Source organism: Glycine max, chromosome 18 (assembly GCF_000004515.6).
Source record: "Glycine max cultivar Williams 82 chromosome 18, Glycine_max_v4.0, whole genome shotgun sequence".
Lineage (NCBI taxonomy): Eukaryota > Viridiplantae > Streptophyta > Magnoliopsida > Fabales > Fabaceae > Glycine > Glycine max.
The window spans coordinates 49,593,761-49,619,757 of NC_038254.2; the positions used below are offsets into that span (position 1 = coordinate 49,593,761).

The 25,997-nt window shown below is 37.1% G+C and overlaps 3 protein-coding genes and 1 pseudogene across 4 annotated transcripts; 3 read left to right on the forward strand and 1 right to left on the reverse strand.

Annotated features, from left to right (window-relative positions):
* Positions 1 to 145: 145 nt before the first annotated feature.
* Positions 146 to 1,856, reverse strand: LOC100791780 (soyasapogenol B glucuronide galactosyltransferase-like protein). The gene has a single exon (NM_001317691.2). It carries the CDS (start codon positions 1,823 to 1,825, stop codon positions 347 to 349), a length of 1,479 nt encoding a protein of 492 aa, NP_001304620.2. The 5' UTR covers positions 1,826 to 1,856; the 3' UTR covers positions 146 to 346.
* A 7,418-nt stretch (positions 1,857 to 9,274) lies between these two features.
* Positions 9,275 to 12,417, forward strand: LOC100817657 (soyasapogenol B glucuronide galactosyltransferase-like; annotated as a pseudogene).
* Positions 12,418 to 17,618: 5,201 nt separating this feature from the next.
* LOC100792302 (soyasapogenol B glucuronide galactosyltransferase-like) lies at positions 17,619 to 19,883 on the forward strand. 2 transcript variants are annotated; one of them, XM_041011708.1, is made up of 2 exons: positions 17,619 to 17,860; positions 18,063 to 19,883. In XM_041011708.1, the coding sequence occupies exon 2, from the start codon at positions 18,104 to 18,106 to the stop codon at positions 19,601 to 19,603; it is 1,500 nt and encodes a 499-aa protein (XP_040867642.1). In that variant the 5' UTR covers positions 17,619 to 17,860; positions 18,063 to 18,103; the 3' UTR covers positions 19,604 to 19,883. The 2 variants fall into 2 exon arrangements, with proteins under 2 accessions (XP_040867642.1, XP_014625894.1); XM_014770408.2 differs by having other exon boundaries at positions 18,012 to 19,831.
* A 3,354-nt stretch (positions 19,884 to 23,237) lies between these two features.
* Positions 23,238 to 24,968, forward strand: LOC100818184 (soyasapogenol B glucuronide galactosyltransferase-like). Its single transcript, XM_003551540.5, has one exon. The coding sequence runs from the start codon at positions 23,384 to 23,386 to the stop codon at positions 24,878 to 24,880; it is 1,497 nt and encodes a 498-aa protein (XP_003551588.1). The 5' UTR covers positions 23,238 to 23,383; the 3' UTR covers positions 24,881 to 24,968.
* The last annotated feature ends 1,029 nt before the right edge of the window (positions 24,969 to 25,997 follow it).

Consider the following 25,997-nt stretch of genomic DNA (forward strand, 5'->3'; position numbering starts at 1 on the left):
TCATCACTTGATTTCGAATTGAAAACTTTTCACCGACATATATGCATTACTTAAACCCAACGACAAATTTTTACCAGGCATACCAAGGTCTTCTTCTGTAGTAGTAAATTGATAGGAACAACGATATATTTAATATTTTACTCGATGCACCAAAATAGATGAAACTTCATTCATTAGAAGATTTCCTTTTCCTAACTTAGAGTTTCAAAGCATGAAATATTTGGTGAAAACTAAAATCTTCTTATATCAAAACAGTACACAAGTAATTAGCTAGCTGAACTTAAAACTTAAATGGAACAAAACATTTTATTTAAAAGCACTTAGATGAGTCCAATATTTGAATGACCTAATTTGGTTTCTCACATGTCCTAGTTTTCTTCAATGAGATGAGCTCATCTAACAACTGCATCAAGTTGTGGTAAGAGGATCCACCCTTCTCTATACTCTTCTTGGAAGCATCACCAAGCTCTCTTGCTCTCTTCCTCACTTCTCTGCTCTCTTCTTTTGCCATAAACTGCACCACAGCCTTTGCAATCTCTTCCCTTCCCATCACTTCCTCCTTGCCCATGCTTGCCCACAATTTGTTTTCTTTAGCTCCCACTGGGACTCCAATCTTCAACACATCAACTAGCAACTTCTCATTGAAGAATTGCTCTGCAAACATTGGCCATGTGATCATTGGCAATCCAGCACTCACACTTTCAAGAATTGAATTCCAACCACAGTGAGTCACAATGCCTCCTATCGCAGGGTGGTCCAATATCAGCAACTGTGGTGCCCAGTTCCATATGATATAACCGTTCTTGCTTTCTTTCATCTTCTGCTCAAACTCTTGAAGAAAACTGTCTCCATTCTCATCCTTTTTCCTTATAACCCAGATGAAACTATGACCAGAATGTTCAAGCCCATGAGCCAGTTCAACAAGTTGAGCATGAGGGAGCCTTGTGAGGCTTCCAAAACTTACATAAAGTACAGACTCATTTTGCTTAGAGTTAAGCCAATTTAGCAATTCTGGCTCTTCTGCAAGGTCCTCCTTGTGTCCCCTATTGGCCTTTTCTCCATCATCCTTGTTAACCCAGGCTGAAACTGGTCCAATATTCCAAGATTTTATCCCCAATGTGTTCTTATGAAGTTGCTCATACTCACTTTCAAGTTCATGAAAACTATTATACAGTGCCCCATAGCTTCTGCTCTCTGATTCAAAAGTTGGCTCTAAATAGGCTGTAGCACGAGTCTTAGACCTGATCCAATCTGCTAGCTGCGAAGGGGTCATCTCTATTCTATGAGGCAAACCAGGAATTGTAAACTTGTGGCTGTCAGAGACTAAGCTCTCATGAGGTCTATGCTTCCTGATAAAATGAGAAGCACAGTTGGAGAAGTAGCTTGAGCTGTAAAAGAAAATCCTTGGAATGCCTAGTTTTTCAGCTGATTCCACTGTCCAAGGATACATCATATCAGTCACTATACAATCTGGTTGAAGGTCTTGAAACCGAAGCTCAATTTCATCTTGGAGCGTTGATAGTCCATAACCGATTTTAACCAACATTTCTAGGGTAGTGGCATCTTTCATGTTTTCAAGTCCATCAATGAGACCAACTTGGGCTGAAGGGAATGGAACCACTTGAGTTCTGATGTGATATCCACAATTGAAGTCACTGTCTATGGCATTTTGGAATGTTGAAGCAATAGCAGGGGTAGTGAGAATAGTAACACTAACACCATGCTTGGCAAATAGTCTTGCTGTGTCTACCATAGGAAGTAAATGGCCAGGTGTCGGATATGGAAGAAAAAGGACATTGAGTCGGTGGTGTGATTGAGCTTCCATTGCTTTTTCTTGCAATTGCAGTCTGTGGAGGAAAACAACCGGAACAAAAGGACATATAGTTATAGTTATAGAAAATAATATTTTATCTTGACTCGTGCTCCACGGGGCGTAATGGTCTGGGAGTGTAACATCCTATTTTATTTTAAATTAAATTAAATTTTTTTTATTTAAAAATAAATAGAATTTTAGAAAAATAATCAAATTTTTATAATTAAATATATAACAAGAAATAATTTTATTAATTAAAATAATAATTTTAAGGTAAATAAAATAAATATATATTTTTAAAAAAATATTTTATTTATTTATTTAATAAGAAGTTAAATAAAGTTTTTTTTATAAAATAATAAAATAAAGATAAATAAAGTAAATAATAAGTTATGATTACTCTGATAATAAATAGAAACACATTACATCAATTTTTATACTAATAATATGTTTTTATATTTTCTATTTTTTCTAATTTCATTTTCTCTTTTTTTTCTCTTTTAAAATCTTTTTTGTTTTTCTATATACATCCAAATCTATCTATAAAACGAGGATCTTAAAATTGTTGAATCATTGAGAAATTTAAACATAAGTTTCGGAACTTGTATCCACACCCACGATTAAAATTTTCGAAATAATATGATGAGGGAAATGTCCTCACATGCAACTATTTGTTTTACTTGCATATACTTAAATATTTATTTTAATAAAACTATAATTCTAAAATCATAAACTGTTGAACCATCTTAAAATTTGAAAACTAAAATTGGATTTGTGTGAAATAATATCTCAGACAAATTTTCCTCGCATGGGCACAGTGGAATCGAGATTCAATCCCCTCTGCATACAATAAATGCCTAACAACAGCAATAAATGTTGCACAATTAATGCACGAATAAAAGCAATAAATGCCTGTGACGTAGACATTTTTGGGCGGAAAGAAAAAACACTGTAAGGTTAACACGTGTAGGGTGAAAGTGAAGAAATGTTTTTTTTAAGTGGGACCTTGTCATTAATTAGTAGTTGAATGCTGGGTTTTCTAGTCTTGTTTTTCTAACTGTGCACTATGACAGTCTAAACATAATTTAAGCAAATTCAACATTTGACAAGATAACTAAATTGAAACCTAATAAAAAAAATTATTATTTTGTAAACATGAAAAATCTCTAGTGTGAAACTTAAGAACTAATCTGTTGAAATATCAATATTCATCAGAGACTTAATGATATTTTTCCATACACATGAATTAGGGATTGAACCCTTGACTACATATTTAAGGGATATGGATATCTGTTAACCATGTCACACCATATTAACCTAATAAGATTTAATTCCTAAACAAATTGGTTTTATTATTTTATTTTGTTGTCATTATAGAGTTAGCGGTGAAATTAATTACCAAAATATAGACTCAGCTCTGAAAGTAAGATTTGATTCCTAAATATAGAATTAGCTAAGAAACAAACAGGTTTGATTGTTTTTATTTTGATGTCAATATGGACTTAATTAGCTGATAAAAAGATACTACATAGAATTAAATGAGATCTGGTTTGTCAAGGGAGTCTAATTCAAGATCTTGTTTCATTCATATTCAATTCAACTATTGATCAAACGAGAAATAAGAAAAAACAACATTTAGACCTCCCAATGCAATTCCAATATTTGTGTCAAACAATAAGGGTCTATGAGAAAATTTTATTGTACATTTGGTCTCCACGTTTTTTAAATTTAGCGTCTTTGGTCCACTGTTAGTAGGCACCTATGTTGCCGGTAATATACCTATGTAGCTTCTGTCTGATAAAGGAAATTCTTCTGTTTGGATGTAGGATACTTTGCTGCGTATTAGCCAAATTTTGCTGTCTTTCTTTTTATATTTTGTATCGGTGATCTGTTCTATTGGTGCGGGTATATTACACACGTACAAGCTTTTTCCACTGTTATTGTTCTGATTCTGAATATGTTTCTGTACAGGGTTTATGTTCTTGGTTCTAATGAATTATGGCACTTGTTATGCCAATTTTCAGCTTTCTGTTCTTGGCTCTAATAAATTACCATTTTCCTGTAAAAAAAACCATGCTAGTGAGATAGTGATTTTCTTTTCAGACATATAGTGAGACTCATGGTCGATACTTTTCTAACAAAATTAATGAGACTTTTCTCTTTTGTTATGAATTGTTGATATGGAAAATTTAAGTCTCTATGCTATGTCTGCCATTTTTTCTTTTTTTTTTTTCTGACTCCGTTTCAGAATTAGTTGTAGCCTTTGCTTATCAATTTTGTGTAAATACTTCTTACCATTACGACTTTCTCCTCATGTGGGGTTTTTGGTACGCTAGTTCTTCATGATCCTTTCTAGCTTCAGATTTTATTATTGAACTTTAATTTGCCGTCTACTAATTCAATAATTCTTCAGATTTGAGAAAGACCTTAATGTATGTGTGTTCTTATTGGAATAGGAGACAAAGTTAGTCCTTTTTTCAATTTCTCTGCATTTAGATCTACTACGGATTGGAACCATGAATATGTGAAATGCTATATGGAGAAACATCTTTGCAAAGGCAGTATTTTATATATTATTCTGTTTTTATTTTTTTCGCTTAAGCCTTGTATTTCCTAGATTTGTATTTGCTTCTGGACAGCATAATAAATCAATAGGACTTAGGACTTGCCATGTTCTCACTAGACAAGCACAGTTCGAATGTTTAGCTAAACAGAGACTAATAATGTTTATCTATTATGCAAAATCGAGGACAGTAGCCCGGCTATTGTTTTCTAACCTTTGTTAATTACTTTCCTTGTACATGTCCTGTGAATGTGAGCCTCGTTATGCCTTTGCTCATAATGTCCTTTAATGATTTTTATTTATAAACATTTTTTTAATTTGTTATTATTTCATATCTTTAAAACTTTTTTTAAGTTGACATCTCCATTACTTAAGTGCAGTAATGTGAGTTATATTTCTGAAACCACTGATTATGTTTTAATTGTGATGAAAAGTATACGAGAGGACACAAGTGCACCTCGTCCTTGTTTCTGTTTGTCACAGAGGACGATAACTACTTACCTGAAGCGGAGCCTTCGCCGGAATCACCGCCATCATCACCATGAACCTCGCAGGAAGTCTCTCCTGCTTAGATCAGTTTCCATGCACTTTCAGGACAAGGAGCTCCTGAAACCCTACGGGTTACTGGTATCATTGGGCAGCATTGTGTACGCATCCTCATCGATGGAGGAAGTACACACAATTTTTTGCAGCAAGAGCTGGTAACGAAGTTGAGGTTGACGCCGCAATCAACTTCCACCCTACGTGTGACGGTGGGAAATGGCGAGGAACTTCAGTGTAACCAAGTCTGTAACGAGGTCACGGTACACATTCAATCACATATCTTCTTGGTTGATTTCCATGTTCTACCAATTTGTGGGGCTGATGTGGTACTCGGAGTTTAGTGGCTGAAGTCGTTAGGGCCTGTTCTGACTGATTACGCCACTCTAACCATGAAATTCATCTCCAATGATAAGATGATTGAACTCAAAGGAGATCGCGATACCAGCATTGATCAGATTTCGCCATCACAGCTACGACGACTAGTAAACACAGGTAACACCAGTACCTTCTTCCACATTCAGCTTGACTCTCCGGCACCAGAACCTTTACCCTTAGCTTACACCATACCAGCAATCCATACCTTGCTCACCAAATACGCTTCCATCTTTCAACCACTACCCAATCTCCCTCCATCTCGAGCAACAGACCATCCCATAAATCTCATCCCTAACACAGCTCCGGTCAATGTAAAACCTTACCGGTACCCATACTTCCAGAAATAAGAAATTGAAAGACAAGTGGCCGCGATGCTTCGTAGTGGTCATATACAGCATAGTTCCAGCCCCTTTTCATCTCCTATTCTACTGGTAAAGAAGTGCGACGGAACGTGGAGGTTCTGCGTAGATTACAGGGCGTTGAATGTCATCACCGTGCGTGACCGTTTCCCCATCCCGACGGTGGACGAGTTATTAGACGAGTTGTGAGGCGCTATCTGGTTCTCCAAGCTTGATTTAATGCAAGGATATCACCAGATACTAATGAAGGAATCAGACATAAGTAAAACAACCTTCCGAACGCACCATGGCCACTATGAGTTTCGCGTGATGCTGTTCAGACTATGCAACGCGCCTTCATCGTTCCAAGCCACCATGAATCGTCTGTTCCAGTCGTACCTGTGCCAATACATCATCGTCTTCTTCAATGACATCTTGATTTACAGTCGCTCCTTCAGTGATCACCTGCAACACTTAGAGATTGCGTTCCAAGTTTTGAAGGAAGGAGAGTTCACCCTCAAGTTCTCGAAATGTTCTTTTGCTCAACAAAAGATTGAGTATTTCGGTCATGTTGTCTCCGGCGAAGGAGTTCAGCCGTTATCAGACAAGGTGCAAGCCATTCAACAATGGCCAACACCTCGCACTGCACAAGCTCTTCGCGGGTTTCTCGGCCTTGCTGGCTTTTATAGAAGGTTTATAAAGAGTTACGCGACACTAGCCACACCACTTACAAAGCTGTTAACTAAGGAAGAATTTCACTGGACTGTCGAAGCTGAGGCTGCATTCAACAAACTAAAGCACGCAATGACACACTCACTAGTCCTTGCATTGCCTGACTTCACGAAACCCTTCGTGATCGAAAAGAATGCCTCGGGCTCGGGTATGGGTGCAGTGCTCTCTCAAGGAGGACACCCTATAGCCTTTTGCAGCAAGCAATGGTGCCCCAAGCTACTCTTTTCTTCTACTTACGTTCATGAGCTTGCCGCGATCACCACTGCTGTTAAAAAAGGGAGGCAATATCTTTTAGGGCACCACTTTATAATCTTGACTGATCATAGAAGCTTAAAGGAGCTGATGAACCAAGCGGTGCAAACATCAGAGCAGCACCGTTACCTGGCACGACTGTTAGGCTTTGACTATTCTATTCAATATCGGACGGGAAAGAAGAATGTGGTAGCGGACGCGTTGTCACGATGCCCAGAATTACCCAATGGTACTTACTTTGTCCTCTCCATGCCACACTTTATCTTCCTCGAAGATCTATCCAGAGAGTTGCAGACGCACAGGGAGTTTGTTACCCTACGAGATAGGATCCAAGAGAACCCAGCAGAGTATCCAGGATACGTGCTAACACCCAGTTTTGTGTTACACCAGGGGTGCATTTGGCTTCCTTCAGATTGCACCTTCATTCAAGCTCTAATCACATAATTTCATCAAACACCAACTGGGGGTCACATGGGTTTTCGAAAGACCTTGCAGCGAATAAAAGAAAACTTCACATGGCAGACGATGAATAACGATGTTCGCAAGTTTGTAGCTCAATGCGTAGACTGCTAGTTAGTGAAGTATGAACCAGCCAAGCCTCGAGGTCTACTGTGCCCATTACCGGTACCGACGCAACCATGGGAGGACCTCTCCATGGATTTTATCGTGGGTCTTCCAGCTTATCGTGGCAATACTTGTATCCTTGTTATTGTTGATCGATTTTCAAAGGGACTGCACCTGGGCATGCTCCCTCCTAGCCATACGGCGCAAACCGTTGCTCAGCTTTTCATGGAGCTCGTCAGAAAACTCCATGGCATGCCACAAAGAATTATCTCTGATCGAGATCCCCTATTCATCAGCAAGTTTTGGCAAGCATTGTTCCGCCTGAGTGGCACTAAGCTCAGGATGAGCTCCGCGTACCACCCACAAACAGATGGGCAAACGGAGGTAGCCAACAGGATCATCGAACAGTACTTACGAGCCTTCGTTCATAGGAAACCGCAGTCATGGGGTCGTTTTTTGTTATGGGCTGAGTGGTCCTATAATACCTCAGTTCATTCATCCACCAGAATGACACCGTTTGAGGTCACGTTTGGCCGTAAACCACCAGCATTTCCACAGTACGTGACAGGCACCACCACGGTGGATGCGGTTGATGATTTGCTTAGCCAAAGAGAGGCTATATTCACCTTGTTACGACAAAAGTTACTCAAGGCCCAAACAAGAATGAAGGCCATCGCCGACGAGCATCGCAGGGATCATGAATTTCAAGTAGGTGACTGGGTTTTAGTTCGTCTGCGGCCATTCCTTCAGACCACAGCCGCGGGTGCAAACCATTCAAAACTTGCACGTCATTTCTATGGGCCATTTCAAGTCATCGAAAAGATGGGACCAGTAGCTTATAAGCTAGCCTTGCCAGATCATTCGAAAATTCATCCTGTGTTTCATTGTTCAAACTTGAAACCGTTTCAGGGTACGACGTCCTCAGACGCGGTGGCTGAGCTGCCTCGGATGGCGGTGGACAATCAACCAGTTTCCACTCCATTAGCGATTCTAGCTCACAAAATGATTTCCTCAGAGACAGGACCCAAGCATCTGGTGCTAGTTCAGTGGCAAGGCCTTCATCCAGACGAGACTTTATGGGAGGAATGGATGGCTTTTCAAGCAATGCACCACCTTGAGGACAAGGTGTTGTTTGATGGGCGTGGGGATGATACGAATAGGAACGAAGAGGTGCAGGCAGAAAGGCCCAAGAGGCATAGTATCCCCCTAATACACCTAAGGGACTACGTGATGACGTAACAAAGCTGAGGAATGCATGCAAGATGGTAACTGACGCATGAAGGTTCGAGAAGAAGCAGTTGTTGAGGCTTACGGTTAGACCGTTAGGACGTTGTAACTACCACTCAGTGGTTATAAAAGCTGTATCTCCCTCACTGATGAGGTTATGTTGATAATAAAGCTTCTTCTTTCTAGAAACTCTAGCTCTCTCTCTCTATATATCTCGTATTTCTCTTTCCCCTTCCCCTCTCGGCTTCTTCTGCATCTCAGGGAGGACTAGCTAGGGGCCTCGAATACCCTAAGCTACTACATCTCCATTACTTAAGTGCAGTAATGTGAGTTGTATTTCTGAAGCCACTGATTATGTTTAATGACTTTCAATTATTGGATTTAAGATATAATGTCTTGTTCTCCTTTAGGTTGGTGTTGTACTAGTGGATGATTCAGGATTTATCCTGAAATGTGGATTAAGTCCTAGCATTGATTTTAGTCTTCTAAATCTTGTGTATTCAATTTGACATGATTTTAAGGTTTGGGAATTAAGTTGTATGTTGGAGCCTGGTAGGCTGCTCAAAACAGACAAAGTTGAAATATTAAGTGATGTGGATCAAGTGGAACTCCTATTAAGAAATGAAGCTTAAGAGCATCTTTAATGCAAGATCTTGAGCAAGAATCTTGTGTTCAAGATTTGGTCTTGCAGAGATCTTGTAATAAAGATAGTGTAGAGATCTCCAAGGTGGAAAATGAGTTTTTGTAGAAGAACCTTGAAGATCTTTACACAATATTAAAAAAAAATACAAACAAAATCACTAAAGCAAAAACCAACCCGTAGGAACAACAAAAAAAAAACAATGGAAGAAGGAAGAAAACCGAAAAATGGAAGAACAACAGATGAAGGAAACAAAATATACCTTTGTTGACTGGACATTGAGCGTCGCAAAAGGGGGAAGGTCCCAGGAAGGGGAGGGGGAAGGTCGCGCAAGGGGAAGAGAGAAGGAGGCCATGACTGTGAAGGAGGGGAAGGAAGAAGAAGAAAGCCGCAACGTCGAGGAGGGAGGCCATGGCAGAGGAAGAAGAAAGAAAGAAACAGTGTATGAGAAGAGAGAAAGGGGGAGGGGGAGGCCATCACCGTGGAGGGGAGGGGGACGCCATCACCGTGGATGGGAGGGGGAAGGGGAGGGAGGAAAGAGAAGGAAGAAGGTGGAGGGGAGGAGAAGAACAAAGGTTAGGAGAGAAGGAGGAGAAGGAAAAGAAAGAAAAAAAAAAAGGAAGTCCATGTTGGGAGAAGAGAAAAAAAAATTGTATTGGAAGAAGGAAGTGTCTGTTAGGGTAGGGGAGGAAATTTTTTTTTAAAAGTAGATCCATGTGAGACCTAAAAAAATTGTTTAGGATCTTAAAATGAGATTTATCACTAAAGAAAACAGATCTTAAGAGGTCTTCAATCTTACATGACATTATGGGGTCTATCAAAAAGTGATCTAAGATCTCGCAATTTGGGATCTACCGCTAAAGATGCTTTGAGGACAGTAGAAAATGAATGATCAATTACTAGCAAAAGTTACAAACTTTGATGTAATATGATTATTTCTGTCTGAAATTCAAATTTCTGATCATGAGAGTATGCATTGATTGTGTGTAGTTCTGAAGTGTTGTTTCCCTGCAAACAGATGCAATAAGCTTTGTAATGAGAAAAATAAGTTGAAAGTAGAATAAGCAAGTTTAAATTCTGCTGCATCATAACCCTCTTATGACTTGTGTGTTAATCTTTTAAGAAGATGTTCTCACTTAAAGTTCACATTGTGCTGCATCATATAAGAGACAATCTTGTTCGAGTCAGTAAAACAACAATGAGCCGCAAAATTTTTCCTCCATATATTTAATTAGAACTATCCAATATGTGCTTGATGGTAAAGTCAATGAAATTTAATCATCACACAAATATTCCAATCTATTTATATAAATTGTAAAATTCACATGAAACCAACAAAATGTTTACTGATTCTTCACCTATTATAATATCTTAATACAAGTCTCATAATGCGATTAATAAATTAGTTTTTTCTTGATTATGAACCAGTGAAGCATAAAAGTTATTATTATATTTTCCATTATTAATTATATTTACTTTTATATATTTTAATATAAATTACAATTTATATATGATGACAACATCATTGGCCTACAGAATAATGAGGCTGAAAGGAAGGCCATGTTTGACTTATTCTAGAACTGCCATTTAAAATAATCAGACCCGGGAGCTGAACTATTTTTCTTTTTTGGTTTGGTTCAGCCATTTCTGAGAAACTATTAGATGATGAATATTCAGATTTTGATGCTGGACTTTGTCAGATGATAAAATAGAAACATGTTCTCTGCTAGAAAAATATCAAATTTCCATGTTGTTTCTTTAGTTTTTCCTGGCTGTTTAAGTAGAACAAGTATTTAGAGAACAAAATATATGCATAATCCATAGTCATCAATAAGTCCACCTATTTTTTACCCTGATTATGCAGTTTGATAATAATTTTATCAAAATTTATTGGCCGTCAAAACAAAGAAACAAACATTGACATACTATTAGTTTTAACTCTTTCAACTTAAAATATGCTAGTCAAGTTTTGGACCGTGTAATAACTATTCTAACTGTCTCTATCCCAACAAAAACAAAAAGAGAAAGCAAGAATAAGAGACAATTGAAAGGGATATTACAAAACAAGTTAACAATAAATAAAATTATCACTAACCGTTTGAGGCAGAAGCTAATGAAAGAAACATGTCAAAAATAACGAGGTGAAACAGAACCGGCCTAGTGATCAAATTAATAATTAACACATAATAGTAGATACAGTCAGGCATTATGCCAAGCATGGTGCTTGTGTTACCATTATCACTACCCCAACTAATGCCTTGACATTCCAGAAAGCCATAGACAGTGACTTCAGTTGTAGATACCACATCAAAACTCAAGTGGTTCCATTCCCTTCAGCCCAACTTGGTCTCCCTGATGGGGCCGAAAACATCAAAGATGGCACTTCCCTAGAAATGCTTCATAAAATCATTTATTGAATGTCAACGCTCCAAGGTCAAATTGAGTTTCTATTTCAGGATCTGCATCCAGATTGTCTTGTAACTGATGTGCTTTATCCTTGGACAGTGGAGTCAGCAGAAAAACTAGGCATTGCAAGGCTTTACTTTTACAGTTCAAGCTACTTCGCAAGCTGTGCCACCCATTTTATCAGAAAGCATAAGCCTCGTGAAAGTTAGTTTCTGATACCCAGAAGTTTTCAATTCCTGGCCTTCCACATAATATTGAGATGACTATCCTGCAGCTAGAAGAATAGGTAAGGACTAAGGATGAATTCTCAGATTTTATAAATGAAGTAAAGGAATAAGAGAGCAGAAGCTACAGGACACTGTACACCAGTTTTCATGAACTTGAAGGTGATTATGAGCAACTTTATCATAGCACCAAGGCGGTCAAGTGTTGGAGTGTAGGACCAGTTTCAGCCTCCGCTAACAAGAGTGATGAAGAAAAGGCCAATAGGGGACACAAAGAGGAGCTTGCACTAGAGTCAGAGTGGCTAAACTGGCTTAATTCTAAGCAAATTGAGTCTGTTCTTTATGAGTTTTGGAAGCTTCACCAGGCTCTCTCATTCTCAGATTGTTGAAATTGCTCACGGACTTGAAAATTCTTATCATAGTTTCATCTGGGTGGTACGCAAAAAGGATGAAAAAGAGAATGAAGACGGTTTTCTTTAGAAATTTTGATAGACACAGATATTTTCCTTGAATTCGAGGACAAGGAACCTCCAAAATTAGATAAATTTTACTGATAAATTCTTCCCTGCCTCATTTATTCATTATCTCAGTATATATACCACTTCATGCAAGTATTGGAATGACAACAACACTGAAACATAATAACATAATTCTCACAGAGAATTGACAGCTATCAATTACTAATAAAATAAAAGCTAATAATGCAATGCGCTCGCAAGGTCAATCTCTATAACGAATGGGCCAGGGTGCATTCCTTTTGGGCCTCTCATTAACAGCATCCAAAGTTCAAAACTTCATTCTGCCCATCGGGATGATACGAAGTGCTCATGCGCAACTTGGTACAACATAACTTGAAGAGTTCTCTCCAGAATTTGCTGATAAAAAAGAGATCCCGGTCAGACACCAAGCTATGAGGGAAACCATGTTGTTTGCAAACAAGGTCAAGGAGTAACTGAACTACTTTGAAAGTAGGAAAATGAGTTGGCAATACCCCAAAATGATCTCCCTTTGAAAACCTGTCAACAATCACCAAAATTACAGTGTTCCCTTGTGAAGAAGGTAACCCCGTGATAAAATCTAATGACAACTCTTCCCAATCGAACTTGTAACATCACATTTTTTTCGTGAATAAATTTAAAAAGTTTTTTAGTAAAAATAAATAGATATAGAACAAATAGTAGACTGAGTACACTAGGTATAAATCGTTATGTTAAGTCAGGTGTCTCCTCTTCTTTGCCTCATTTTCATTTTTCTCTTTTCTCCACTTAAAACCCTCTCCTTTTCCCACAGACCACCAAACCTGTCTCAGAAAAACGAAGATCTTGGAATTATTAATCGTTGGATCGTCGTAAAACTTAAGCACCAGGTTCGCAACCAAATTCCAAGCATTCTCACCGTTGGGAATTTCGATATCATGTCTGAGATGAGAGAAATATTCTTCGCATCGTAGCCTTTTACTTTCCCGCAGAAACCCAGAGTTATCTCGGTAAAACTGCGATCACGGTTTCTTTAACCGTTGGATTGTCGTGAAATTTTGATATGTTGTTAGAGATCCAATTCAGAACACCTCCACCGTCGAGATTTGCAAATAAATATCTGTGGAGCGAGAAATATGCATCGCACGAAGCAATATAGAATGGAGGCTTCAATCCTTTCTCTTTCTCTCTAACGTTTGCGAACTCTATCAAAGTAATCAGAGAAAAAATTGAGGAATCTCAGAAAATTGCTAGAGATACGACTATTGCTGTCAAAAGACACGTGAGTGAGTCCGCTTAGAGGTAAGAGATGAGTTATTCACAATTGGGGATTGGTAAGAATATGCGTAGAGATCCTTAGAGGGTCAAATTGAGGTTCATTTTTGGGATATTTTATTATATTGAAATTCTTCTTGTATGATTATGTGAAATTATGTGAGAGATTTTTACTCCCCGTGGATTAAGAAATATTCTTGTATAATTTGTTGTGCTTTGAATAATATTAGTGTAATAAATAGTTATATTAGAATTATGAAATTATGATTGGAATTGTATAAAAGTAATAAATCGAATATATGATGAATTGTAGAATAATATATTACTTTGATATTATAATATTGTTATGGAGATTGAATATAAGTGCAAAGTTGAATGTGATAAATTGTGAGATACACATAAATATAAGATGGTTGATTGTGACATTAATTGTGTTGTGAGCTGTGAATTATATAATAACCCGACCAATGTTTATATCGAGAAAAATGTTTATGCGCAATGTTAAATAAAAAGTTTAGGTTCCTAGTTAGGAACCAGTGTTAAATTGTAGCGCAATATGTTGTATGGTTTAAAACATGAGTGTGAGGTCGTGGGTATTGTATAATTCATGAGCAATGTCTATGAATGAAATATGTGATGAATTGTGGAATGACATGTTGTTTTGAGATCACAATATTGTTATTGAGATTGAGTAAAAGTGTAAAGTAGGACATGTATTGAATTGTGAGATACGTGAAAACATGTGATGGTGGATTGTGACATTATGAGATGTGAAATTGTGAATGAGTTTTGGTTGTGAATAAGTGTGTGATTAACTCTTGATGTGACATTATTTGTGTTGTAGACTGTAAATTGTACAATAACCCGACCAATGTTATCTTGAGAAAAGTGTAAATGCGCAGTGTTAAAGAGAAAGTGTAGGTTTCCTATTTAGAAACCAGTGTTAAAGAAAAGTGTAGATTTCCTATTTAGGAATCAGTGTTAAATTGTAGCGCAATATGTGTTACGTGTTTAAAACACGAGTGTGAGGTTGTGGGTATTGTATAATTCACGAGCAGTGTCTGTGTGCTAAAATAATTTTAGGGGTTGGACCTGAATCAGGAGGGAGAGACCCTGACGGGCTCTTCGGAGTGTAGGCCTTGGAGGTCACCGAGTTTGAGTGCTCCTTTAAGCCTATGTTGATCCCATATGGTTGGAGCATTCTCGTAAAATATCGTGACCCTGACTGGTCTCCCTATGATCTTACTTAGTGAGAGTGACTTGACAAACGCATTATGTGGTGTGTCTTGTTATGTACTCCTAAGCGCCCTAGGGTGGTTTTTCACTGACATGGTACCACATTGCATATAGGCTTGAGTCTTAGCATAACTGTCTCATGCGCTTGGTAATTGTTTATTATGAAATTGATGTGTTATTATGTCTTGATCAGAGTGTGTGATTTTTGTGTAATGTGATTGATGATTGAAAATTGTGATTGATGGATGAAAAGTGAACTTTGAATGACAAAGTGCTGGAATTACGTGAGTTATGTGTAAGTAAGTTTTATTTGGTTTATATGATATGTATATCTAGTTGTCTTGCTTCTCTATTAGTTAGGAATGCGATAACTCACTCCTCGTGTGTTGTTTGTGTTTGAATCTTGTGATGATCTTGAACTTTCTGTTCAGGGGAGCAGATGACTAGGTGAATTTCTTTAAGGAACCTTGTGCTGAAGGATGTCAAGACACAACACTCTGATAGGATGTGACATTGGGGTATAGGATTTTATATTAATTGTATGAAGTCTTAGACGACTTCTTTGAGCCGATGACTTTATTATTTATTTGGACAAGTTTGAATATGATGTAGAAGAAAGTGAATGTGAGCCTTTTATCCCTTTGAAAGACTTGTACTTAAAAATGTTTTAAAAAAAATACTTTTAATTAATATTTGAATTTTGATTCCTTTGTTAGTATATATGTGAGGGGTAGAAGGTGTCACAGAACTGGTATTGGTCGAAGAAGCTCCGCAGGTCCCTTTGTTTTGTACTTCTTTTGTTGACAAGTAGAGCACTTAGCAATGAACAATTTAACAATAGCTTGCCTTCCCTGCAAGTAGAAATTTTCCTGTATACGGGCAAGGGGTTAAAAAACGCCCACCTCCCAGTGGAGTTTGGTGGTATTCCTGTAAGAGCAAGGATTTATAAGGGGAAGTAGAGTCAAGCCAAATGCGGTTCTTGAAGATTATTAAGCCAATGTGGACCTTATAATCCCGAAATTCCCCTGGTGCGTATCAGATTGGATCTTATGAAGGAGAGTTACATATTCCTCAGATTTCAGCAATGTCGGTTTAAGATCATCCAGGAATGTGAAATGAGGCATGGAGAGTACGAAGCTTCCTCCTGAGGTCGAGATAAAGCGTTTGCAACAATGTTCTAACACCCTGCTCTATATTGAATGGTGTAATGGTACCCCAAAAGCTTTGAAAGATACACTTGTTGCTTTGGTGTCTGTATGGATTGAGACATCAATTCTTTAAGGCTTTTGTGATCCATTAAAATAACAAATTGATGACCCAGAAGATACTGTCGTCATTTCTTAACCGTAGAGGTTATAGCATGCATCTCCCTGATGTAAGTAGATGCTCGTAAGAGACGAGGACAAAAGTGTTTATTGAAGAAGGGGATGTGGTGTCCCTTTTGCATGAGAACTGCTCCTATAGCCACACCAGAAGCGTCAGTCTTGAGAGTGAAAGGCAAGGAGAAATCAGGCAGAGCAAGGACTGGGGCTTCCATCATAGCCCTCTTAAGAGTGGAGAAAGCCTCTTGAGCTTGTGAAAAGTCCAATTAAAATTGCCTCGCCAGAGTAAATCAGTTAAGGGAGGGAGCATCAATAGAAGTGTACCCCTTATAAAACGGCGATAAAATCCTATTAAACCCTAGAAACCATGCAGAGTTGCACTGAACTAGGAGGAGGCCAATCAATCATAGCCAAATGTTACAATGCTAAAAAATAACCTAATCTAGAGTAAAAGGGGGAACAAACCATAAAATAAAGACTGAGATGTTTTCATTCATTCATGAATGATGTCTTAGTTTTTACCAAGACACTTGCATGGCATATTTCGATGTTTTGGGATTGACATGAATGATGAACCATAAAATTAAACAGCTGTTGCTAGCTAGCAGCAAGTTTATTTGAAAGACTTCTCTAGAAAATATACTGAAAGCACAAAATTTCGTGTAGCTTCTTAGTAAATATAATAGCAAGAATATATACTGCTGTAAGAATAGAATTTATGCACAGTAGTTGAGCCTTGACACAACAACAAGGTTGTTGCTTTGTGACCTAGAGGTCATGGGTTCAAATTTTCGAAACAGTTTTCCCCTTGCGAGGTTAAGGCTGCATATATCTACCCTCCCCAAGCGCTATTAGGAGAGAGTCTCATACATTGGGCAGTCCTATCCCTATGGTTTTATGGAGACTATTTTGGTAATTGGATGAACAAAGGCTTAATTGAGAGTCATCATGCATTGGGAAAATGTTTAAAACTTGGAGTAATAGAAAAAAAAGATATTTAAAACTTCATTGACAATCAAAATGGAACAATTTTCTTTTCACTGAAATGTGAAAAAAAATGGGACAAAGCAGTATATTTAATTTAAAAGCTCATTTCGTTTTTACCCTTCAATTATCATCTTGACCCTTGTAAAGTGTAGTCAGTCAAAATCATTTTAGCACTTAAATTCATAACCAAAACTGTATGAATGATGACCAATTTTTATTTTTTTTGGAAAGATTTTCTAATCTTGGAACGTGCTAAAATGCCAATAAAAACAAGTTAACAGTGACCTTTCTAGTGTTCTATAGGTTCTGTGTCCTTGAGTTGTGAGGAGATAGAACAGAACCAAAGATAAAAATAACTGACTTCACAAGCCGATCAGAGCAGAAGCTATTGGATGCATAAGTCAAGAACGACAAAAAGAAGGCTAAATGATCAAACAAACAACAGACAAGACAGATAAAAAAAATGATACTTGTCCTAGCCAAATGGCTAGATGTGAGGAGACTAGAACTGAACCAAAGTTAAAAATAACTGACTCCACAAGCTGATCAAAGCAGAAACTAATGAATGCACAAGTCAAGAACATCAAAGAGAAGGCTAAATGATCAAACAAACAACAGACAGAACAGACAAAAAACGATACTTGTCCTAGTCAAATGATCATATAAAACAAACAGAACTTACCACATGAAAGATGCTTGGGGAAGGTTGAAAGAGATGCAGGCTTTGTTTAAGTTTTCGGGAAATCCAAGAAAGTATTGGCCAGCACAAAGAGAACTCTTCCTCTTACATTACTAGCTCATGTAGAATTTTTCAGCAAGGGACAAACAACACATACACCATCCTCGGTAGAAAAGGAAGAAAATTTCCAAGGAGATTTCTGGACAAGGTATGCTTCTACTATATTTTTCTTCCTGGGAATTTCTTCTATTGGTTTAGGCCTATATTATGATCTCTGGTATTTTACTTTTGGTATGGTTCTATTTTATTTTTCAGACATAGGCTTGAAATTAAAACCATATATTCTCTCTATATCACAGAAACAAAAACTTCTCTCCAAGCTTCTTTTTTTTTTCTTCTTTCTAAAGCAGCATCTCCCCCAAGGAATAGAACCTCATATATTGTAAAATCAATGGAAGCTCAATCACACCACCAACTCAATGTCCTTTTTCTTCCTTATCCAACACCTGGCCATATGATCCCTATGGTAGACACAGCAAGAGTATTTGCCAAGCATGGTGTTAGTGTTACCATTATCACTACCCCTGCTAATGCTTTAACATTCCAAAAGGCAATAGACAGTGACTTAAGTTGTGGGTACCGCATCAGAACTCAAGTGGTTCCATTCCCATCTGCCCAAGTTGGTCTCCCTGACGGGCTTGAAAACATCAAAGATAGCACTACCCCAGAAATGTTGGGTCAAATCAGTCATGGAATATCAATGCTCAAAGATCAAATTGAGCTTCTGTTTCGAGACTTGCAACCAGATTGTATAGTGACTGATTTTTGTTATCCTTGGACAGTGGAGTCAGCTCAAAAACTAAGCATTCCAAGGATTTGCTTTTACAGCTCAAGCTACTTCTCCAACTGTGTTAGTCATTCTATCAGGAAGCATAGACCTCATGAAAGCTTTGCCTCTGATACCGACAAGTTTATAATTCCTGGTTTGCCTCAAAGAATAGAGATGACCCCTCTGCAGATAGCAGAATGGGAAAGGACTAAGAATGAAACCACAGGCTATTTTGATGCAATGTTTGAATCAGAGACTAGAAGCTATGGCGCACTGTATAATAGTTTTCATGAACTCGAAAATGACTATGAGCAACTTCATAAGAGTACACTGGGGATCAAATCATGGAATATTGGACCAGTTTCAGCCTGGGTTAACAAGGATGATGAACGAAAGGCCAATAGGGGACAAAAGGAGGAACTTGCACAAGAGCCAGAATGGCTAAAATGGCTTAACTCTAAGCAAAATGAGTCTGTACTTTATGTAAGTTTTGGAAGCCTCGTCTGGCTCCCTCGTGCTCAACTTGTTGAACTGGCTCATGGGCTTGAACATTCTGGTCATAGTTTCATCTGGCTCATAAGGAAAAAGGATGAAAACGAGAATAAAGGAGACAGGTTTCTGCTAGAGTTTGAGCAGAAGATGAAAGAAATCAAGAAGGGTTATATCATATGGAACTGGGCACCGCAGCTTCTCATATTGGACCACCCTGCCATAGGAGGCATTGTGACTCACTGTGGTTGGAATTCCATTCTTGAAAGTGTGAGTGCCGGCTTGCCAATGATCGCGTGGCCAGTGTTTGCTGAGCAATTTTACAATGAGAAGTTGCTAGTTGATGTGTTGAAGATTGGAGTCCCAGTCGGAGTGAAAGAAAACACGTTTTGGATGAGCTTGGATGATGAGGCAATGGTGAGAAGGGAAGAGATAGCGAAGGCTGTGGTGCTTTTGATGGGAAGTAGCCAAGAGAACAAAGAAATGAGGAAGAGAGCAAGAAAACTTGGTGAGGCTGCCAAGAGGACTATAGAGGTGGGTGGACACTCTTACAACAATTTGATTCAGTTGATAGATGAGCTTAAATCATTGAAGATATCTAAAGCACTTAGCAGAAGCATGTTAGATAAGTGAAATGGAGCATTAATAATCTAGTGGCTCTCGAAGGTGCAGCTAGCTGGTGATTTTATAATGCCTTTAGATTTTATAACAAGATGAACAACTTGCAAGTACTTCTGAAATTAAACTAACTGTTTTATATACATGGATCTATCTTGTTACTTGTGCCATATAATACTTTAGTTTTTCGTATGTCATGTCATTTGGAAAGACTTGGTACTGACTAAGAGATTGGAAAAATTTCCCCACTGAAAAAATATAAGAAAAAAACACACTGTTTTGGTGTGTACTGATATACCTACTATTAGTATGCTTCTATTACTAATACGGAGTTTGGATAATGAGAAAAAGCTTGTTTTTATTAGAACTAGATTTATTTGATAAATGATAAATTATACAGAATTGTGATTTATGTTGAAATTCTTCTTATTTGAACATCGAATAGGCATCCAAGTATATGTACATTGGTGTGCATAAAAAAAAGTATATAAATTGGTGAAAGCAGTATATATAACTAAGTAGTATACTTAAATAAACTTGATATATGTGTTGCGTATCATGAATGAGAGCAGTCAAATGAAACCATGCCAAACTTCATCATGTTTCAACTGCTTTAAAGGCATGCTGAATTTGGGATTCTTCCAAATTTGGATCAATGACATCCACAATTTCTTCAAGATGCTTGCAACACTCTCATATACCCATTTCTACTTTATTCAATCTTCCATACTCCTCCTCCCTCAGCTTAAGTGATACTCAATTTTTGTGTAATATATATATTTCAGCTATTTTTTCACCTAATAGAGGAGTTACTTATATTAGTCTTATAACTGGGGAGATGATGAGTTTTGTGTATGAAATGCAAGAAGTATTGTACCAATTTATGTGATTTAGCTTCACTAAAGGACTAAAGGTAAATGATGTAAATCACTTAAGATATTTTTCATATTCATCTTCTTAGCCATTTATAAATTAGTAACATATCGCATTACCCAAGTCATTCTAAATACTTGCGAGTGGAGTCTTTCTCATAAAGGTCAATCATGTTGAGTTGCTTGATGATTTCTCTGCTAGAATCAACAATGATCGGATAGTTTACCTTTGCATCTAACTGCATTGCAAAGACAAAGGTCATTATCTATATACCTTGGTATGTCTAGTTCTTGTTTCAAATATCACCAATTGTCTATAATTTAGAAATACTATATAGGCTTGCTCTGCATGTGAAAAATGGAAAACACAGTGTAGACTTCAATTGTGGTATTACAAGTCATCAAAGGATAAACACAATAGCTTCACTCTGATCAGTGATAAAACTCCTTAGAATATTGAGTCATCTTACCATTTGTCAAGCTTAATGGTACAAACCAGAGTCAAATCACCTTTAACTAACCTATTATTAAACACACAAGTCCCCTCCCCCCTCTCCCCACACCACTAACTTTTCAGGGACAATCAGGTAATTTCAAATCATAAAAAACTTACAAATATTAAAAATGTAATAGAAATTCAATGTTTTGAATAATTTCACCATCAAATTTGAAATTTTAAAATACTATTGAAGGATTGATTCAATTAGAATACATAGACATAACAATTCTTGTTCAGATTTTACTTAACTATCGGATTATTCAGAGTCTCTTTCCCCTTATGAACTGGAGGATTAAGACCAAAAAAGAATACAAGAACATAAAATTTTAAAATATACATAAATTTGTGTCATGGACAAATTCTCATCACACACAGGCAAAAGAGAACATTTTCAATGAATACTAAGTGCTTTCTTCATCCACAACAAGAGTATAGCATGGTTCTGTTTTCTTCAAATTCTGCCACATCTGTCACCCCTCATTCATTTTTGCTTCGGATGACCATGACAATATAACTTCTTAAGAAGAGTTTTTCATCACTAAAATGGATCAAGGTACAATCTTGGCTCCAACCCTTTCAATTCTAGCACTTGGATGATGCTGGAATTTATTGCCTTTATGACACCCTCTACCCCACACATATATGTATTAATAATAAAAAGAATAAGAAATCAGAATTAATTAAATTTTTTTAAAACACATTTAAATAAAAGCATTTCAAAATGGTAAAAGGTTCACATTCACTCTACTATTACCAAATAAAACTTTTTAGGAATATTTTTGGCTCAAAACATCATGTAATTAAACAAAACTCATGCCCCAATGTCACATCCTATTAGAACATTGTGTCCTGACGTCCTTTAACACAATGTTCCTTAAAGCAATTCACCTAGTCATCTGTTCTCACGAACACAAAGTTCGAGATCATCAAAGGATCCAAACACAAACAACACATGAGCAGTGAGTTATCACATTCCTAACTAATAGAGAGAAACAAGATAACATGTAGATATACATATCATATAAACGAAATATAATTTACTTAAACATAGCTCACGACGTCATTCCACCACTTTATTGCGTAACATCACATCACAACACAACACGTCTCATTCATTTTTACATCATTCACGTACTCAATGATAAAAAAGCAAAATCACTAAATCAATCAATATCGATCAATACACAAGTATTATACAACAGAAATAAAGATGGAAATAAAAACATTCTTTGTCAAACATTTTTTTTAAAATAAGATACAATAGCATCCAACATTTTCTTTTTCTATCATCCTGTTCCAAAGTGACAAAGTTTCATTTAGCCTTTTTGTTAAATAGTAAGTGAAATGGAGATAAAGGTATTCTGTCATTTTATGGTTAACATGAAGAAATAAATCCTAAGTTATATGGTTGATTTAACAACGGAGAAAATGTAGTAATTGTGTTTTGGCTTAATAGCATCTATGGAATTGTCTCTTAGAAAATGGTCTTAAGGTCAAAGTCAACCTCAGAAAATCAAATTATAAGGTTAGGATTGTCCAAACTTTATAAGCTCTATTGAAGTTGAAGTCATATATGTAATCAATGTAGGACTAAACTTTCACCCTTGATGCTACAATTATGACAAACCCCCCCCTGAAGCCAGGCTAGAGGTGACTGCAATTAAGGCAATTTTTCAAAAATTCCTATATTAACAAAAACTCTACCACCAATTTGAACAGGAAAAACATTTCAACATAAGATACACTAATCTTTAAAATCTAAAAACACGTGTAAAGTGACACAAATCTTTATCAACTTATGTATGAGCTAAAATCATTGATGTCATCTAAACCACTTGAGAAATATGAAACACTAAATTTGACCCGGACATTAAATATGACACGAACACAGTCATTAGAAAATGTCCAGAATATAAAACATATATATAATAATGACCTTCACATATTGAATACTAAGAGGGATGTAATATAAATTTTAATATAAAAAAGAGAAAATTAAAAATAAGTATTTAAGAATACAAAACAAAAAAGTAGAGACAATTCAGAGGGTCATTGAAAAGCATGTCCAAGTATATATGTCAAGAATAACGGGGGAAACAAGAACCGGCCTAATGATCAAATTAATGACAATTTTTGAAGTCAACTGGCCATATAAAAAGAAGGAAAATATTAACGTCAGCTTACTGATATTTCAAGCATATAAAAATAGTAAATTTTATCGAAAGGAGGCATGCATCAAATCAAAAATATAAATAAATCTTTTCTTTCTCAATAAAATCTTACAATTGTTAACAAAACCACAAGAAAAAAGAAAAGAATATTACTTGCCACATGAAGCATGCTCTTGGGGAGTAAGAAGATTGAAAAGGCTCTGATTGTGTTTGCAAAGAGAATTGTGAGCAGTTTTTTTCATCTCAACTAACCATGAAGACAGAATCTCAACCCCAGCAACTGAATGTAATTTTTCTTCCATATCCAGCTCCTGGCCATATGAACCCCATGGTAGACACAGCAAGGCTATTTGCCAAGCATGGTGTTGGTGTTACCATTATCACTACCCCTGCTAATGATTTGACTTTCCAGAAAGCCATATATAGTGATTTCAGTTGTGGAAACTGCATCAAAACACGTGTGATTCAATTCCCAGCATCCCAAGTTGGTCTCCCTGATGGGGTTGAAAATGTCAAAAACGTCACTTCAAGAGAAATGTTGGACAAAATCAGTCTTGGACTATTGATTCTCAAAGATCCAATAGAGCTTCTGTTTCAGGAAATGCAACCAGATTGTATCGTGACTGATATGCTTTATCCATGGACAGTGGAGTCTGCTGCAAAACTAGGCATTCCAAGGCTTTACTTTTACAGCTCAAGCTACTTCACAAGTTGCGCTGGTCATTTTGTGCGGAAGCATAAGCCTCATGAAAGGATGGATTCTGATAACCAGAAGTTTTCAATTCCTTGCCTTCCACATAACATTGTGATTACCACTCTGCAGGTGGAAGAATGGGTAAGAACTAAGAATGACTTCACAGATCATTTGAATGCTATATATGAATCAGAGAGCAGAAGCTATGGAACACTGTACAACAGTTTTCATGAACTTGAAGGTGATTATGAGCAACTTTATCAGAGCACAAAGGGGGTCAAGTGTTGGAGTGTAGGACCAGTTTCAGCCTGGGTTAATCAGCGTGATGAAGAAAAGGCCAATAGGGGACACAAGGAGGAGCTTGTGCTAGAGTCAGAGTGGCTAAACTGGCTTAACTCTAAGCAAAATGATTCTGTACTTTATGTAAGTTTTGGAAGCCTAATCAGGCTCCCTCATGCTCAGCTTGTTGAAATCGCTCACGGGCTTGAAAGTTCTGGTCATGATTTCATCTGGGTTATTCGAAAAAGGTGTGGAGATGGGGATGAGGATGGTGGAGACAATTTCCTGCAAGATTTTGAGCAAAGGATGAATGAAAGAAAGAAGGGTTATATCGTATGGAACTGGGTGCCACAGTTGCTGATATTGAACCACCCTGCCATTGGAGGTATTGTGACTCACTGTGGTTGGAACTCTGTTCTTGAAAGCTTGAGTGCTGGTTTGCCAATGGTCACATGGCCTGTATTTGCAGACCAATTTTACAATGAGAAGTTGGTAGTTGATGTCTTGAAAATTGGAGTCCCAGTGGGATCAAAAGAGAACAAGTTCTGGACGCGTATTGGTGAGGATGCAGCAGTGAGAAGAGAAGTGATTGCGAAGGCTGCCATTCTGCTGATGGGAAAAGAAGAGGGTGGAGAAATGAGAAGGAGAGCAAGAAAACTTAGTGATGCTGCCAAGAAGACTATAGAGGAGGGTGGATCCTCTTACAACAACTTGATGCAGTTGTTGGATGAGCTAAAATCATTGAAAATGTCAAGAGAACTTGAGAAAACAAATTAGATAACTGAAATGGAGGAGTGATTTCGGTGATTCAGCATGTATTGCAGATGCATTTTATAAATAAGATGGAATAACATCTAAGTGTGTCTTTATTTTCCAGCTAATTTTTATGTTGAGCTAGTTAATTATTTTGTGCACTCTTCTGATATAAGATTTTAGATTTTAACAAGCCACTTGCGTGGCATATTTTGAGTTTGTGGAGTGGCTTGAATCATAAAAGCAAACAATTATTGCTAGCTAGCAGCAACTTTGTTTGAAAGAAAGTCAGTTGACTTTTCTAAACCGGTTGAACATTATCTGTGTTGTGTGTGTGTGTGTGTGTTTCAAGCATTTTAGAAAGAACAAAATTTCATGAAGCTTCTTTGTAAATATAATGGCAAGATATATTGTTGTCAGAATAGAAACTCTTGCACACTACATGGCTGAAGTGAAGGAATAAATCTTAACTCAGTTCTATGAGAGTGAGTCTTGGCACAACAATCAGGTTGCTGCCATGTGATCTGGAGGTCACAGGTTCAAATCATGGAAACAATTTCCCACTTGTGAGGGTAAGACTACATATATCTACCCTAGTGGGTGGGAGCCTTGTTCTCTGGGCAGATCTATAGTTCTATGGTAAACTATTTTAGTAATTAAATGAACAAAGGGTTAATTGAGAGAAGGTTCATATTCTGTTTAAGCTTGCAGCAAGTTTTAGAAAGTAGTTTTTATAGGCCTGCACATATCTAAAATCTATAAAACCAGAATGAGCAGCAAGAAGTATTGGCAAAGTGGCCTTGCTAAGCTTCCATCACAGAAATGTCCAAACAGAAAATTTTAGCCTAAGTTTCCCAAGTAAATATTAAGACAATCTCAATTAGCAAACTGAACAGCTTTTCAACAGAAGACAAGTGCCTGGAGGATTATAATAATGAGTAATCCTTTGTATTCTAATTCTAATTTCAAAATTACATAAGCATCAAAATTTTGAGGCATGAAAAATCAGATTATAGAACAAAAACGAAAAATCTTTCTGTTGCAAAATATATAAGAATAAATATAAAGAATTCAATCTAGTCTCAATATATATACATAAATTTCAAAACTAATTGGGTTTATCATTTGGTTTTTAACCTCT